Source organism: Copadichromis virginalis, linkage group LG8 (assembly GCF_057382275.1).
Source record: "Copadichromis virginalis isolate Kocher_CV1m ecotype Utaka linkage group LG8, C_Virginalis_male_GT1.1, whole genome shotgun sequence".
NCBI classification, from domain to species: Eukaryota; Metazoa; Chordata; class Actinopteri; order Cichliformes; family Cichlidae; genus Copadichromis; species Copadichromis virginalis.
Window position 1 is genome coordinate 16,145,965 of NC_140625.1, and position 18,755 is coordinate 16,164,719.

The following is an 18,755-nucleotide window of genomic DNA, read 5'->3' on the forward strand; positions in this document are numbered from 1 at the left end:
AGGACTCGGGGTGTTCACCTCTCGCAGGTAGCAGGAGATTCCTCTCAGGGCTGTGCTCATCGCAGTTGGTGAAGGCAGCTGGAGTCGAGCAGAAAAAAGAAGAGAGGTAAATATTGAGGTGGAGATGCCTGAAAAGCAGGCAGGTTGGAGGAGCAAAGAGAAAGGGACGGCTGCATCGAGCGGAGAGGGGAGCCACTTTGAAAATTACATTCCTGACACAGCGTCTGTTCGCGGGATGACAGAAAGGCTTTAGCGTTTGATCGCAGAGTGGGCACCGGCCTCAGAGGGCCAGTCCAATACCAGCAGCCTTCCTCAGCTCAGAAAGAACAAAACCCAGCGCCCTCGCAACCCCTTTTAACACCTCTGCCCCCGACCCCTGTGCACACCCCCGCCCCCCACTTTTATTTTTTAATCCATTTGTTTCTCATCTCTCTGGCTTGCTCTTGCTGTCTATTGACAATTCTCCCCCCCCCCCCCCCCCCCTTCTCCTGCTCTTTCTCCTCACCTTTTATTCTCCCAGTGTTTGCAGCTTTTTTTTCTTTTCCCCCCACATGTGACCCAGTTGACATTTAACCTACATGAAAAGCTATTTGTGGCTCATGGGAGTGGAAATCAAATCCACTTCTTTCTTTATCAAGTATTTGTAATTCCAAGGAGGCACAAATCATCTCAGACTTCACATAACGAAATCATCAATTTCCAGAGGTTTTGGTAATAAGTAACATTCAAATTACTAATGATAACAATAATAATAAATTTGCCAACTTAGTCATACATTAAGAAATGCTTAAGTGGCAGAGTTTTTAAAGAACTCTTTTGTTATTGAAGTAAAATATAAGTTATACAGTAAGCTGTAGATAAGTAGTTATTATTATGCTCACTGCTGCTGTCTTTTATTTCATTACAATAAAAGATACAATTTTAATGTCTGTTCAGTCGGGCAGTATTTGTCAATTTAAGCAGGAAAACTGAAGATTTGCTCTAATACGGTTGATGTATTGAAGCATAAGAATATTTTGAGAAAATTATCTGATCGATGTAGCGAGTGCTCTGATGCTCCTGGATGAATCCCGAGCGCAGTGGTTTTATTTCCAATGATTTTTCCGAGCACAGCAGCTCATTAATGCCGTTCTGTTTGCGGACAAAGCGTTCAAGTTTGCTAGATAAGATCATTACGACAAGTCGGAAAATGTAAATAATTGATGAACTTGCAGCTGCTGTGCCACAACCTGATTTATTGATTTATTTTCAGCCAGTATGGATCAGTATTGTCACTGTACTGTTAAACTAAGCCAAAGGAAACACGGTGACATTGACCGTGTGAACCTTCAGCACATCTTAAAGCTGAAGTTTTTACTAGTTACATGCAGGCTGGCGATACTATCATACTGAATGATGCTGCGCAATAATACGATGCTGTTATCTACTTTGCAGGAACTGTTTGGGAGAGGCCTTTTTTCTGTGTTCCTATGCACAAAGTGAGCTCTAAAATAAATGGGCTGCCCAGTTTGTTGTGGAATACGTTGCCTGGCTGGCACCGAGCCCTGACCTTCACCTTCTCCCACACTTGTTGGATGAATTTCAACAGCCACCGAGAGCCGCGCTTTATCCAACCCAGTCATTCAGATTTAAAACTAGGTGGAAAGAGTTTAGGGTCTTACATTTTTAAATGTAACTTTTTTTTCATAAACATGAAAAACATGGGTGCAGATTTGCCATCAGCATTCAGTATTAACATTTGAAAACTTCGAGGTCATTTTTCTAAATCATTAGCGCATCTTTCTTTTCTTTCTCCCTAATCAATACCTTATAGCGCTCGGTCATTTCACACCATGCGCTGGCAGCTGGGATAGGCTCCAGCTGCTCTGCAACCCTTAACGGGCCTTTTTAGAAAATGGATGGAATTAATGCTTAATAAGTTATTGGATTTTTCACAAACTGGCAATACAGTTTATTTCTATAAATGCAGTTATTGATTTATAAATCTAAAGATGGCACAGATGTTGCACAGCCACGTTGCTTGTTTTTTAAATTTAAATATGATGAGACCTAGATGTGTGATATTCATCCAAGTGAAATGATACATCGATCAGGCACAACATTAAAACCACTGACGGATGAACTGATACGGTTTATTATCTCAGTACAGTGCAGTTTTCTGCTGGGAAACTTTGGGTCCTGGCATTCGTATGGAAGTTATTTTGACACCTATCACTCACTTGAAACTTGCACACCATCCACACCTGACAGTGGCGCTCCCCGATGGCAGCTGCTCTCCCAAATAGGACATCCTGTCACTTTGCAAATCTGCCCAAGAATGAGTTGGGGTAACACAATAAAATGCCCAAAGTGACAACCCAACCCACAGACTCCCATCTGATCCAGCGCCAGAACAATCATGAGTCACATCCTGCAGCACGCAGGATGTAGCAGACACCGCAGGACGCCTCCAGAGGTCCTCTGTCCGAGACCCAACTGGTCAAGGCCGTTGTGACTCACATGAAGGGTTGCTACACAATATTACAGATGGTTTTATTGTTGTGGCTGACCGGTGTGTGTTACCCTCTGTCATCACCTCATCCCCTTCTTTCTCTGTGCACCCCCCATCTTTACTCACAGCTGTGAGTCAGACAGGATGCCTCAATAAATACTGCTGTACCCCCTACTGTAGCATTCATCTCCCTTATACGCTTAGATTTTCCTTTTTCCTAGTTTTATAGGTTCTGTCTTTCCTTTTTTCCCCTCTCCCCCCCGTTCTTCTCACAGGAGGTGGATGCTCCAGACAGATGTTAAAGTGTTTGGTCTGGTCAGGCTTCACACGGCGCAGGGCCACCCGAGACTCCCCAATGAACTCATTATGTGTCAGCTTGTCTTCGTCGCACACGGACACCCTGGGAGTGAGAGACAGGGAGGGGATGGGGGGGGGGGGGGTAAAGAATGAGAAATGAGGAGAGAACGATGGGCAGAGCACGAAGCATGAATCAAAATAAGAGTAGCTGGTTACTGCAGTGGCATAATAGGGCCATTGTAGGTATGGAATTCAATTACAGAGCTGGGTGAAACAATCTATTTACGAGGGGAAAAACTATAATTCTGAAATTTTACACATTTTAAAAGAAAGGCTTAAGAAAACACATCGCATCACTCTGCAGGTGGATCAATGTCACCGCACCACAGACGCTGGTGAAAGCACAAGAAAAAAGGGAATGCCGCATCCACATGTTGGCGCAAATAATACCTTTGCAGCTGTTCTTTGTTTCTGATGCTCAGCATATAAATGAGTATATTGTTTTCTTTTGAAGAGCATTAGTTCACAGTAACATTTCTGCAAAGTCTGGATGATAATGGCTAAAATCACAAGGATTTCTTTATTGGAGAGTCTTGTTTCAATAGGCAGTGTTTGGACCAACATGGAAGGCATCTTTACAGGTCTGAACAGCACTGTGAAAATTTCTTTAGCCACACCACATTTCTTAAGACTTTGCTTCCAAGGAGACGGGATGTCTTGAAAATTCTTAAAGTGGTCTTGAGAATAGTTCTCCACGCTTTCTGAAGGTCTATCAAAGGTTTTCTTTGGACATTGAAAATGTGTGAAAAAGCAGCCAGTGTATTTTTTTTTGTACCTGGTCATTTTTAGAGGATTTATTTTTTTGCTAAGCCACTTAACAGTGTTGTGTCTACACATAACAGACAACTTAGCGAAGCTAGTAACAAAATACTTTCAGGGGTTTTGACACTAAAAGCCTGTCACAAATGCATCATGTGTCCCCATTTCTTTATTCGAATCTATGAAACACAAAGAGAACGCTGTTTGACAGATAAGAAAATATTTTTGTACCAACAAAAAACTTTGTACCGATTGCCAAAAAGCACTTGGACCAAAACTTCGCATATCTCTACATGCTGTCAGGGCGTCTTTAAAAAATATGTGGAAGCTGGACTGCATTTCAAACTGCGTTTCAGGCAGTGGTGTTGGCCATCTTGTCAAAAATGATGGATGCAGAAAAGAACCATCTGAAAAGCATGAACAGCTTCATTTTTCAGCATGACAATGCTCCCAAACACAATGCAGCACGGTAAAAGCATACCTGGATAGGAAACCGCACAGTAGCGCACTATCAATCATGGATTGGCCTCCCTAGAGCCCGGACCTCAACCTTACTGAAGCAGTGTGGGGTCATCGTGACAGAGAATATAACAGAAGGCAGAAACATCCAAAGAAGAGCTTTGAATGTCCTTAAAGGTGGTCACACCAAATACTGACTGACAGCATTTATTACAAGATTGAATTTCTACATATGCTTGCACATGTTTTAACAAGTCACTGCACCCATTTCTCATTTTCTGAGCAAAATATAAAGAAATGAGGGGTGAGTCAAGGGTTTTGCATAGTATTGTATAATATCTGAGATAATTCAAAGTTTTACTAAAAATAAAAGTTTTTTGTTAAGTCATCATCTGCCTCCCCACCACCCTTTTTATTTGTTTAGACCTACAATGACCCTGATATGACAGAAAATGTAAAGTAATCAGAGGGAGAGTGCTTTTTGTGTGTGATGGAGTGTGGTAGTCAAACACAATATCATGAGTCATTTTAGGGAAGGGAAATCACTGACATAAACACGACCTGAATAAAGTAACAGAGTCAGAAAGTGACCGACGCTACATGTAAATCAGGCCTGTGTGTGAGTGTGTGTGTTCAGACTAGAAGTAATTACCATTTTCCTCCAGCAGGAATTTATATAATGTGAAAGTGCATCATGCTAGGTTACGTCAATCCATATTTATGGGCCTGGCAAACTTTTACACCTGCCATAATAGTGCCTGAAATAAACTAGTGGGCGGGTGGGGAGAGTGGAGTGAAGGAGATGCAGGGATGCTGTGTCTGTGAGGATTTGAGTGACGTGATGAAAACAGGCTAGTCTATTTAAATGAACATGTGAAGTGATATGTTACAAGCTAACTGAAGCCCAGCACCTTTTCTCTTTAATTTATGTAAATATGAATGAAAGACATACAATGGGAGGAAGAAAATCAAGAAAGCGATCGGCCACAGGAGAGATTGGTATATAAACATACTGCCTCCCCATCTACTGCTTCATTTGACTTCTTACTAAATTCATAACCACAGGTGTAACGTTTGTCTTCAGTTTCTGATAATAAAAGACAATAATCTGTTAAAATACCGAGAGTTAATATCTAGTTTAGTGACTTAAGTTTCCTCAATCTAAAACATTGAGTATCAAAAAGACAAAACTAATGATGAAGAGAGGGGGGGATGAGCGCAGATGAGAGCAGCAGCTGGCGCTAAGGGGAGAAAGATGGTGTAAAACAGCTCGAGGGTGAAGTGGTAAGTGAGAAAATGATGGGTCAAAGAGGGAAGAAAGATGGAGCCATTATAATACCAGCTGGATGTAAGGCTTCACTTATAGGACATCAAGTAATAAAAACATTTAAGTGTCATTGTGACAGCTCGTAATTACTGACGCATCAGCCATCATCCATAATGTGAACCCAAGCAGGGGGGTGAATCTGATCTACACATACCAGCATCACCTTATATACAGATGAAGTCTCATTGTGACTGCCTGCTGTCTATTTCCGGCTAAAAACGTAGAAAACGTTATCAAAACCTGTGACTTTTTGAGTCAAACATTGATAAATAATAAGATAAAATAGCAAAATGTTTATTCTTTAGTTCCACATACTTTTCTTCTTCTTTTTTAAACCAAATTGAGCTTCAGAAAAAAAACCTTAATTGGCTTTTGGGCTGTGGTCCTACACACGGAGTGTGATAGCGCATTCATTTGAAATGACCACAAGGAGGCGATACCTGTGGTTACAAAAACAGTTGAGCTTGATTTAGACTTCTGCGGGATGCCGTAACCGCAACCATCCACGGCATTTAAGTTGTTGTGGTATGCGTTGACCGGATGTGTAGTTACATCACATCAGGTTATGTGGACGGTTACAGCGTAGGGTTAAAATGAGTTTCCCATTTCTGCGTAGTTAGATATTTCCTGCTGAGGCATAATTCTCTCAATAAACCCACCCTGTTGGTCACTTTGCGTGCTGTTAGTAACGTCATCATAGTCACATCCTTTCAAGTTCAGTGTTTTGGTGCTGGTACTCCCTACAATATGCTCCTGAATGATCAGTGTCCCCAATCAGACAATACCTTCACATCAGCACTAGTTAGCAGGAGAAGTGGTCAGTTTTTTAACACTGTTGCAGCATCCTGCTCTGTGTAATCTGTGAATCTGAGTTTCCTGCTGATATGTCATTAAAATGGCAGTAAAAACTGACACGATCCTAAATACATGTCTTCAATCTGGCTGCGACAGCAACACAAGTTATAAAAGAGAGGTACAAGACCGGCAACTTTGTTATAAGGTGACGTTACGATCATGCAGAAATCTGTGGTAAATGGCCCTTGACTTTTCCTTTTACACTTTCCTGATGAGTTATGGACTCAGTCGCTCATTTCGAGTGGGAAAAAAGCCTAAGGTGTAAATTTTGTTTCTCTAACTTTCAGAAAGATAGATCGTGCAGAGAGATGTGTGATTTCACAGTCAGATCAACTCCTTGCTGGGCTAATCTAGTTTCAAAACACCAAGATTCTCATGTGGCTTAAAAACAGGATTTAACAAAGCAACAGGTGACGTCACAGCAGCTACATCAATTTCAAATCATCATAACAGGATAAGCTGTGCAGTCTCAGCTTGTTGCAGGGCAACACCTCCAAAGCTTAGTGTCACCTGATGCTGGCGGCTATAACAGAGAATATTGTAAGTGGTGTGTGAGGAAGTGGAGGCAAATAAGAGGGCGATATGTATTATACTAAAAACAAACCCTTCTCAGCCGCCTATTGTATCTATCCTGCTCTCCAGCATGGCGACAGCTGTTAGTCACCAAGAGCGTCAGCCATCATTATTTTACTGTTTAATTCATTGTTGGTCTAAATATATGATTTTTTCCCCAGACTGTAGAAAAGAGACAACATTGATCTGGGCAGCACAGTTTGTTTCTTTGAGGGCGATCACTGACCATCACCTCATCAGGTACAAAGGATATGGGCGCTAGCTACTTAGCACGCTAACTCTGGTAGCTATCCATGTAACTACCGTAATGACATTGATACTTTTTTCCTGTTTATGTAGCTAAGTAATTTATAAAATAGTGATGATTTCTTCTTCTGCACGTTGATTTTGCATTTTCTTATTGTCCCTTTTAAAAGCTTTCATTTGTCACATTATGGGTCAGTCACACTAGAGTTAAAAAAAAGTTTTCCTAGCAACTGAGAAAAACTGGTGGTTGCCCAGTGACTGCATTAAATTTTTATTTTAATGTATTTAATTTTTTTAGCTTTTAGACTAAAGTTGCTGCCCCGCAATAACTTTGTCACTGTTTGTGGAGGAATTTCTCTTTCAGACCTATGAGGTTTTGGCTTGACCCTGAATATCAGAGGCAACAGCTTTTTGCTGATTTATACCATTTACCTTCTATAGTTACACAAACAGATCGCATGTAATTGCCAACTTGACCCCATTCAGTTGCAAACCAATGGCATCTCATTGCCAGTTCTTTGTCGTCTTGTTCCACTAAAGTTGCTCTAAAGACGGTAGCTGAGTTCGAGTGATTGCAGACCTGGTCTTTATCTTCAAATATTTCTAATCCAACAAGACCAGAGGTTCATTGCACAGACTTACAGCAATTTTGGTTGTGCCATCATCTTGAAACACTGTTTTCCCCAGTGTGACTGTAGCATTAGCTTGTTTTGGAAAAATCAGAAACTCTTAAATTCTTAGGAGCTGACACCAAACGTGTCCACAGTGACTGCTTGAAACAGTCCTTTGAATCTCGTGCTCTCAGAAGTTTGTCAATTTTAAAGACACTGTATTTCACAGATCGATGGTGACATGTTTCCATGTTTACCTAAGTTCAACTTCCCATCTCCTGATCTTTACATGTCTCTGCTGAATTAACACTGCCAGATTCTCTAATTTCCCTGGAGAGATCATCCGTCGATCCTATTTAAATCCCACTCCCATGTGTGCCACGGCAAAGTTTTAGTCACAGGCAGAAACAATTCGCAGCTTTCGTCACCTCTAGAGGGGGGTCAATGAAATTAAAACACCCCGCGGAGCTCAGTCTGACCTCAATCTGTCACTGCAACTTGGATAGAGAGAAAGCAAGGAGCCAGATTGAATGAGAGACAAAGAGAAAGGAGTGGTTCAGAACGAGTGAGGGGAGATCTTTTCTGATCCTGGTGGACAGGAGAGTGTGAGGATGGGGAGGAACAAAGGTGAAAAGGATCTCAGTGGAGATGGAAACAGAGAGGAGCAACATGGCAAAATGGAGAAAGGCAAATAAAACCAGGAGCTGTGATTGAGACGATGATAAGAAAATCCTTTGTAAAGCACGGGTCAGCTTTGCGATGGGAAATGATAAACAGAAAGGCAGGGCATGAAGAGGACAGAAATAGCCTTTCCTAGAGCAAACATTTACCGGAGTGTTTTGCGGTACATGTCTTCCTCGGTGATTCCACAGTAGGTGAGCGTCTCGTTCCACATGGGATTCAGCGTGTTGCGAACAGTCTTGGTCTTCAGTTTATTGGCCTGTAAGTGATGGGCAGAGAGAAGAACACATCAATTTAATGCCAGGCTTTGTCGAGGAGAGACAAACGGAAAACAACCTCCGCGAGGAAAACAAGTTCAGTTCCTACAATCTACAAGGTCATTTTGCCTCATTGCCGATTTATTGGTCTGCACTTTAGTTTTCATTGCATAACGCTAAAAAATGCAACATGAATTAAATCTGCACTTCAGAGTCCTTGTGACACAATACTGAAGGCATCTTTCATTTAGGGACAAAAACTCTGTTCTGATAAGAAAATCAGACCTTGCAGGCGCCTGGGAGCAGATGCAGCTTGACGTAGGGATCGGCCAGACCATTGAAATCCATCGGCTTTAGACCCTTTTCAGAAAAGATACAAGCCATGTACAAAAGAAGATCGCAGTACAAATGTTCAACATTTAAAACGACTAACAGACTAAGACTTGAAGGGTTCTTTCTTCTTCTTCTTTTTTTAATCAGTAGAACAAAAAACACATGCTGTTGAGTTGTATCTTGGTTCAGCTGCAGTGGCTCTAATGGAGTTTTCCGAGTTCGGGATTTACCTTTGCTCTGAGGACTGTGCAGTGCAGGGAGCTGGTGGCTTTCTCGTACAGTAGGTCAAACTCTAGCGTCCCCAAAGAGGCTGGAAGGCAGTTAATAAAAAGTCACACACACACACACAAATCTGCGCCATTTACTTTGGTAATTGCTTTTGAGCTGATGACTTTATTATCTGCAAAACAGATGGAGAATGATGGCAGGGAGAAACACAAACAGCAGATGAGAAGGAGAAATTGAATTCGCTCAGACTTTTATGAAAACATCTTTTCTTTGTTTGAAAGGAATACATAAAATATTTCCCTTCTTGTTGGGAGTTGATAGAGAAAGATTGAAACTGCAGTGCATGTACTGCAGACAGCAGCTGGGTGGCTGACCTCAGCATAAAGCATGGAAACAACCTACACTGCTTCTACCCAAAAACACATAAAAACCCATCTCCTAGCAACTCTTAAACTGAATGACATGTCTTTCATTCATCCTTTGTAATGCTATTCCCGTGTAGAGGTTGACCTCTAATGTAGTACCCGGAAACTTCTACAAAACTTTATACTCAAGTCTTGGTACATGTTTATTAAACGATCTGTCCTTTTTTATCCTTGGTGGTATTTTTCTTCTGGTGGTCTCCGAGGTCCCTGTTAGATTTACAGTCTTACTTTTCATGACTCTGTGTATTTGTAGTTTCTGGTATTTTCTGTTTTGTTCTGAAGGTTTTCTTGTGTTGTTTTAGTTCCTGTTTTTGATGCTTTCTAAACCTTTATCCTTGTATTTAATTGCTTCCCACCCCAATAGGTCAAGGAAAGGTGTAAAGGGGAATTTATTGGGACTTGCACAGAGAATCCCACTGCATTTACATGAGACGCTTATATTCCTCTAAAACTACATGGTCCTGAAGATGGAGAACAAAAAGCACATCGCTCTGCACGCTTTTAGTAAAAATAAGACCACAGCCTCCTTGCAACTAAGAAAACTGAGAGGTTTCTTGGTGACAGAATTGAATTTTTTAATATTTATGGACTCACTACAAGTAGCTGCAGCGACCAGCTGGTTCGTCAGAGGTTTATTGTGCAACACCCTCAGCCTGCAAGGCTGCCTTCCACCAGGCAACGTGGTGATTAAAAACCTTGGGACTCTCTGCCAAATAGCTGTGTTCTGGTTACTTTCTTATATAAAAACAAGGTTGTCAAGCACCTATGTCGTTCAGCAATTAAATCATTGCCCTGCAGACTGTACCTCAATATTAAAGCAGGAATTTGTGAATTTCAGATCTTTGAGGTTCTGGCTGGACTCTGAATGCTTGTAGTTTATGTGAATCTACCGATTTAGCCAATTTATTGCAGTTAATTGCAAACAAAATTGCTATTTTATAGCCAACCTGATGTACAAAGGTTGCCCTGAAGATGGCAACTGACTGTGAGCGATTGCATGACAATGAAATTGCAAGTTCATTGCAGATGTCCAGCATAATTTTGGTCATGTTGTGGTCTCAAACTACTGAATTCACCGGGGAACTGTAGCTTTAAAAAGCCAGATTAATAAACTTTGATATATTCTGAGGTAATCTGATAAGGAAAGTTGCTTTTTTTTTCTTACAATAAAGTTGGAGTCCTTTTGCAGACTATGCATGGAGCACTTGCTGCAGTGCAAAGTTCTTTCAATATTTCAAGCGGTGAAATGATCCGCAGTAAACCAGATGTGCGCTGACTTAATTTTATTTGCTCTTAGATTAGGTTGCTTCAATGAGACTTCCAGGTGACTCACTGTTATCATCGCTGTCACAGCTGTCGATCTCAATGGAGGTGTCCATGCTGCTCATGGCTGACAGGGAGCCCCCTCCCCCCGCCGCTCCCGGTAACTGTGGCGACAAAAGGCCACTGCTCCCCCCTCCTCCTCCCATGGGCCCTCCAGCTTGACCTGTGCTGCCAGGGCTGAGCGTTGTGGGCGCCGCCACCTGATTGGGCGAGAGTGGCTCGGAGAAGGAGGAAGTGGGCGAGAGGCGAGGGAAGTAGGCGGAGATTTGACGAATGGGGCGTATGGGGCCCGGGCAGACATCGATGGCCATGTGCTCCTGGATGGTGATGCCCAAACGTTTTCCTTTTCGCACAGTCATAGGGCTGGAAAGGAGAATATCACATTAGTGTATGCACACAATTTTGAATTGCTTACCAGTGTAGAAAGAGTGAAGACGGGCCTTTTCTTTTCCTCAGCACTGAGCTCAGTGAGGTGTTTGATTACAAACAGTCTCTGCTCCTCTAGGATTTTCATTTTCAAGAACATATCTAAGGATGTTTTTTCCTCACAGTGCTTTCCTGGTGAAAATCTTTCTAGTGTAACTGGAACAGTTTTAAAAGATGACATTACATTTAAGATGTGCATACATTTGCATTTCAATTAAGCAGATCTGAATAAACCCAACCCTATCAGAGAGGATAAAAGATAATGGACAACGGGGGTCTCCTCCATATCCTAATCATCCTCAATGAAACAGCAGTGTGTGTGAGAGTGTCTGAGCATGCATCTTATCTATAAAAAGCTTTTCAGAATGCTCTGCAGACACAAAGGTAATTACATAAATCTTTACAGGCTGAGATGGAGAGAAGATTCCTGATGATTATATAGTGTTGTGGTTCCAAGGAGTGGAGCTGACCACGAGGCTGATGTGTCTGCTCTTTTCCCAAAATAAAAAAAAGAGGGGGTGGACAAATATCTCATAGCTTTTGTTTTCTCAGCAGGGCTTGAGGGGCCATTCTGTCCTCTGCAGCGAACTGAAAATCCCCCCCTGGACTCCCATCGCTGCTTTCTCTGCATTAATCGATTGGAACTGAGAAGTTAATATTTGCACTTACTCCGTGTTTGCCGTGCACGCCGAGTTCAGCGAGATTTAGAAACATAAAAATGAGAATTCAGACAGGGAAAGCTTGGTGTTCTGTTTAAGTATTTTTCATGTAATAAATTCTTATTTTAAGCTCATTTTCAACGTCTTATTGGATGAAAAGTAAAAAGCGAGACTGTCTTCATCTCTCCCGGTTACCTCTAATAGCCTATAAAAACATCAGAGTTTCTTTAAGGTTAAACATGAGAATAGAGGCATTTTAATTATTAATTCAGACAGTACACCTCTTTACATTCATCCCTTCTAAAGAGCAGATGCCAGTCTTCTATAACACAAATTTTTAGTGAAGGTCTTGCATCAGATTTTGTATCAAATTCAAAGGACTCGACTGAATATAGACACATTGCCACGAAGCCCTCCTTTCTCTGTGAAATTACTAGTTATGTAACATAGAAAACTACTTGGATAAGGTCAGTATATTCAATAAGCTTACTGCTTTCAAATGGTTTCACCAGAGAACTATTAAAAGGGTCTGAAATTACATGTCACGAACTGCAGACAGTATGAAAAATTGGACGCAGCTTCTGGGTCAGAAAAGTGGAGCTGTGGTTGCAAAATGATATCTAGTTGTATAGAAATCTTTGTGGACATGGCCCTCACGCCGTGTCCACCTGTGTAAACCCTTTGCTGAAAAGTTTATGGGCTCAGTTAATTATTTTGGGGTTATTCCGAATGAAATATTAAGTCAGTTTGTACATTTTAGTGAAAATCTCGTGGGCCTCACCCAATCTTATATTTTTTTACTAAAAAAATGCAAAAGAAAGTGTTGTATTGAAAATTTTATGCAAAAAACATAGACAGCACAGGCAGTTGGTTATAAATTGCTAATGCTACCTTAGTGTTAAGGTCTGTGTACGACCCACATGCCACTCTGAGACAAACTTCAATCAGTCTCGTATATTTAGGTCAGTGTAATGAGTAATATCACAAACTGACCACCACCTACTAACAGTTTTAATTCACATTTTATATAAAGAAATACATAAGGCAGCACGGTGGCACGGTGGTTAGCACTGTTTCCGCACAGCAAGAAGGTCTTGAGTTCAATTCCACCATCAGTCCAGGGTCTTTCTGTGTGGAGTTTGCATGTTCTCCCCTGAAAAAGGATAAGCGGAAGCGAATGGATGGATAAATACATTTATATACCTACCTACTTCAAACATGTACCTGCAGTGCCTCCACAGCCCACCAGGGGGCTCCAGCTGCAGCTCACAATCCGATTGTTCAGTCTGACGTCACTAGCCGTGTCTGGGCCTAAACTCCGCTGCAGGTCCATATATCAAACGATCACTATGGCATTACTGAGAGTTGAAAAACTATCTAAAGTCTTTCATCTTTAATAAAATGATCAGCGTTCTGCTTTACCAGGTGTAACAATTGAGTTTAACATCCAGGCATCCATGAAAACGGAATTTATGACATTTAACGGAGTTAGAAGTTAGCAGGAAGTTAGCTCGCTAGCTTCTATCTAAATACAATATAGCACGTCCTGACTGCGGGGTTTTGGAAACAAATTAAAACGTACAGCTCTGCTATCACTTCCAGCATAAATGAAGACAGAAAACTAAACAGCAGTGACGTTTGTAGGGTTACTGAAGTTGGGCTAGCTGGTATATAATGATGTGCTACGTGACCGCTAGCGACACAGCTATGTTAGCATAATATAAACAAGCTAACTTTTTTTCCACTCGATAAAAGTTACCGTGAGTGTTCTCGGTGGTCAGGAACAAATATAATCGCATGGCAGGATGCTGTAAAAGGACCAAACTTCAGCCAGGAGAACAACTGAGATAATCCATCCACAATACGAGGTTAGTCAGTCATATACTGCTGCATGGGCTGGGCTGTAGTTACATCCTAAGGTTTTAAAAACTGAGTTTAAATAAATGATTAGTGGTAATAAAAGCAGAGGGAGGTCAACAGGGATCACTGACTGTTTTAGGAGCTTTTTGAGATCAAATAGAAGAAAATACATAACATTAAACATATTAACAACACAAAAGCCATATTAAACGCAGACTACTTTAGACCCGGAAGTAGGATTCGTCGCGTCATCACTGAACAACCGGATAGCATCAATAATACAGTTGACCTACAGTGTACTCATTGAAACGTGTTTTTGATAAGTAGTTAGCCGATGAGTATGTGGGTTCACAGCCAGATCTGCTTCTCGCTTGTGACATCTGGTTCTAAATCACCAAGACGGCGGTGACAGAAACGCTCCACTGGGTCACATCACATGCCACCAACAAACATGGCGGAGAAGTGGGGATGTTGAATTTTAGACGAGCCTGTTGTGTCCATATTACCGGAGTCACTAACCATGTATTTATTGTTGACAAGATTTTGAAAAGGACACTCACGGGTGAGCAAAAATGTAGCTACAGCAAGCAGGCGGTTACACTTGAACTGTAGTAAAAGGCTAGCCGACTATAACCAAAGGTCGAAATCAGTGTGAAAGTAGCCACCAAAACCCCACAAAGTCAGAACATTTTTGTACCCTTCCGGTAAAACCACACCCTGCTTTACACTTGAACAGAATCAGACTAGTTGTTTTCCAGCTACCACTCTTTATGCTAGGTTAATGGCTGCAGGCTGTTTTGGGGGTCAAACTAGTAAACAGATCCATTTCCGAGACTTCTCTCATCAGGACTCCATCATTATGACCAACAACTCCCCTGGCTGTCAGTGGCTCTAAATTTGTTGCCTCTGACCGTTGACCTTGAGTAGAATTGCGGGCACCGAGGGTCACTCGTCATACACAATCTGGTCTCACCGCTGTAAGCGCAACAGCGGGTAATATACACCACAGATAATCCAGCTCTTTCTTGGCCGGCGTTGAAACAAACTGTTGAAGCACGCCGCAGTGTGCCATGCTGCAAACTTCCCTGACTCATTTGACTGAAAGGACTTTGACAGACTTCTGGCTCTGGGATGGGAAATGATGGACATCTTGCCTTTTATAAACCAGCAGCTGTCATGTTTTTGGTGCCACAAGAGCACATTTAATGACATCAGAAATCCTGAAAAACACGGAAAAGCGCCGCCGCTCTGTTTTACTGTTCAATTAAGCAGAGCAGAGATATCCTAGACTTGTTGCACGCAGAGTCAGAGGTAAATCATTTAGAGAGAAAACAAAGCAATGAATCACTTCTGCCCGACAATAAAATAAACAAAACAGAAGCCGCCCACGGGTGAAAATGAACTTAAGAGGTGGATTGCTTGATATTAAGAGGAAGGTGAAAACGAGTCAGTGAGCTCTGAGATGTTGATTGACTAAAATTTATTGATGGATTAATTCAGAAGTTCTTATAAGAAAAAATAAGCCAGGAAAGCGCACACACACACACACACACACACACACACACACACACACACACACACACACACACACTGTGCCATATCAGCATGCACATCTGCAATCACACATGTAAATATAGTTCTATGAGTTATTAATTCCCCTAAAATTACACACAAACACACACACACCCAGCAGCTTGTTGGAGGGTATTGGCTGATATAATGTGTGCAGTCAGTCCCCCCCACCCCCTGTTTTTGGCAGATGTGGCTGTAAGCTGGAGCAGCCTGAGCACTACCAGCACCACAGGCATCAACAGCAGCACACGTACACCCTAGAGGCCCGGTGGCTCGCAGCTCTCTGGGAAGCAGGAGCTCTCAGGGAGCTCAGGACTGATCGCTCTCACGCTGCCAGCTGGAATCTCTCTCATCTTCTCGTTTCCTCGTCATCTTGTTGCTGAGAAGTCTGGCTGCACGCGCGCAAGATAATAAGATGCCGATTTCAGCGTTACACTTTACAGGTTTTTATGTGCTGAAGCACTACTTTGCATAATTCCTATATGCTGCAGGATAATGTGCCACTGGTTCCCTGCAGCTACACACACTATCCCTACATCTATTAGTTATGCAACCATATACAGTAGAGTATTTTATGCACGGCCCCCTTGTACTTATGTTCATGAGGTTACATAGGTTTCCAGCTTCAAAAGGGGGGGGGGGGGAGCGACGCTGCCACAGTCTGGCGGTCAGAAATATTTTTGCGCAACATGCAATCTCCCCTCCTCCCCTTTTAGCTCCTTCACTTTAAATTAGAGTCATATCACAGGCATGGGAGCTCTCTTCTTCAACCTCTGTCTTCTCACCTCCCCTTTCTTCTCCTGCACTCTTTATCTCTCATTATCTCTCCATTAGTCTTTCACAGACACCTTTATTCCACCTGTAGGTGCGTGAGGATTTCTCTGTCTCCCGGCTGGTTTTCGTCTACTTTCCCCCGTGTCCTACATACAATGGGGCCCCTGCGGCAGGCTCCATTCACCTTTAAATAACAAGCTGCTGGCTGACAGGCAGATGGTATAGTACTGTGCTTTCAGAGTGTAGCTGCTCATTAGAGCTTGGTACTCAGCATCATCTACAGCTAACCATCGTGACAGTCGGCACTTATAAATTAAGAGCCAAGTTATTTTCAGGCAGCCAGGAACGGGAAAACTTGAGTGAGAGTGTGACAGGAAGGTGTGAAAGAAAAGTGAAAGAGCAGACACATGCCACATGTTGCACCTCACTGCTGTATGCAGAATGATCTGCCTGGTTTGTGATGCATTAGTTTTTTACCTTAAAAAGAAGCAGACATGCACATGAACCTTACAGACAAAGTGAGCATGCAATGACGGCAGTGGAAGGTGGCCAACAAAACCTAAAACCAAACATCTGAGAAGAAGTGCAGGTGCAATTTAAGAGGAAAAATTAACATTTCCAGCCTTGGCTTTAGAATCAAACTATCTGCATTTCAGAATAAAAGAATAAATACGGTGTCTTACCTCAGTGATAGCGTAAGTGTGAAACTCCTCATAAAAGAAAAAGAGGAAGAAGAGGGGATTCTGGTGTGAAGAGGAGAAGGAGACTAACAGGTGGCGGAGCGGGGAGCAGAGAGTAGGGACAGAGCTGGAGAGAGAGAGGGAGAGCAGGGACGGAGCGAGCGCAGATTAAGATGAAAATGAGGAGCTGAGGGGAGAGAGGAGAGCGGCATGCTGGAGGAGGCAGAGGAGGAGGATGGAAGGAGTCAAGAGGATGAGAGAAAAAGAGAGAGAGGCAGGGGGCGAGTTATTCCTTGACAGTCTGCTACGCATGTGACCATTTCGCCTCACTCCCTCCTGCATCCCCCCACTGTCACACACACACACTTGTTTTTGCCATTTAGGAGGAGACTGCTTTGAAATCTACACATTCCCCTTCAGAATTAAACCAACCTTTGAGAGTGAGGCTGATTATCCTTTTTTTTAATGCAATGAGCAAAACCAACATTGGATTATCCTGATGGATATTTACTAATGTGGAATAAAAACAAAGAAACAGAATCACTTTAGCAGCAAAAAACAGTTTTTCAATTTGTTCTTAACCCTTTAACTGAAACAGCACAGCTGTTTATATTTATGTTATACAGGATTTGATTGATTGAAGATACTGGAAAGTTGTGTGAGCTTAAGCCAGGAGATCGACATGATTTGATTTGTTATTAATTATACCATAATTAGACATTTCACCTTCTCCTTTCCTCTTGAGGGGTTGCTTTTAATCACAATACATCTAATATTGAATATTGAACATCTAAAAATGAGATGTTTGTTCGATTTTTTGTAAACAGAAGCATGAAATTAAAAGACTGAAAAACAGCCTTGTGACTAAGATGATTTCATCTTAGTTAACTTAAACTGTTGGCCATTTATCTACATTTTGGTGTTAAAATGACACTTGCAAATTTTGCTGAAGCATGGCTTAAGTTTGAAAATTTGTTTTTGTTCTAGAATTATTGAAAGAATTTTTGTAAAACCAAAATAAAATAATTTCTTTGCACGATTTAAAACCACAATTAATGACATTATTCAAATTTTAAAAGAAGAAAAACGTTTTATTGCTATAGGTGGAGCAGTGTCATTCCATCAGGGCAAGCAAGACGAGTAGTGCTTGCCCTTTAAAAACTAAAAAGAGACATCAATTAAAACAGTCTCTGACATCTAACACAGTATTCTGTCATAAAGCCTCTTGCTTGATTCTGTCTTTTAAATGACTTCCACCTTGTGGCAGTTGGCTATTGTCTCTGGAAGCAGGTTGACTGCTTGACTGGGATCCCATTGAAATCTCTGTGGGCAAGCGATTTAATCTGGATGCCCGTTAACAATGACTTTAGCGCGCCAGCAGATTTTTCTAGTTGCTTGCACATGGGCTTTGTGGATAATCCAGCGGGCTAGACCAGTGTCACCAAGCTGTGCCTGGCTTTACTTTCACTGCTCTGAGATCAGTTATTATATGCTGTTTGTAGAGCTAGTATTAGCAAGTAAACAAGCCCGCTTAACTGTTCATTTAAACCGATAAGTTTTCTCTTACTTACCACCTTGCCCAAAATGTGTGATATATATAGAGGAGTTAGTGTGGTGTGATGTGAAAAAGGTCTTGAATGATAACTCCTGCATATTAGCACAGAAAGCCTTGATAATGGAGGGGGCCTGGGTTGTCTGGGTTTTAAAAAAACAGTAAAGTTAGCAGCAATTTCACAATAGCATATCTAAAAAAAGAGTTTATCCAGTTGTATTAAGTCACCACCTTAAATTTTCCTGAATATTTTTTGAATCCCCCGTAGATATTAATGATTAACTGTGTCACACATGGTTTAATTCAC

General features: G+C 41.8%; 1 protein-coding gene across 4 annotated transcripts in view; it reads right to left on the bottom strand.

Moving 5' to 3' along the window:
- LOC146703073 (double C2-like domain-containing protein alpha) overlaps nucleotides 1-17,212 on the bottom strand; it is a 29,463-nt gene extending 12,251 nt beyond the window's left edge. Inside the window, exons 1-8 of one of the 4 annotated variants that reach the window (XM_085466189.1) lie at nucleotides 16,900-17,212; nucleotides 13,235-13,331; nucleotides 10,936-11,288; nucleotides 9,180-9,259; nucleotides 8,902-8,976; nucleotides 8,509-8,618; nucleotides 2,765-2,891; nucleotides 19-78 (exon numbers count right to left, since the gene is read on the bottom strand). In XM_085466189.1, coding sequence (XP_085322315.1) covers nucleotides 19-78; nucleotides 2,765-2,891; nucleotides 8,509-8,618; nucleotides 8,902-8,976; nucleotides 9,180-9,259; nucleotides 10,936-11,284 — 801 coding nt within the window. In that variant the 5' untranslated portion in view covers nucleotides 11,285-11,288; nucleotides 13,235-13,331; nucleotides 16,900-17,212. Of the gene's footprint in view, nucleotides 1-18; nucleotides 79-2,764; nucleotides 2,892-8,508; nucleotides 8,619-8,901; nucleotides 8,977-9,179; nucleotides 9,260-10,935; nucleotides 11,289-13,217; nucleotides 13,768-16,899 lie in introns of those variants that run through there. The other 3 variants (XM_085466187.1, XM_085466188.1, XM_085466190.1) reach the window with 3 other exon arrangements.
- Nucleotides 17,213-18,755: the final 1,543 nt, after the last annotated feature.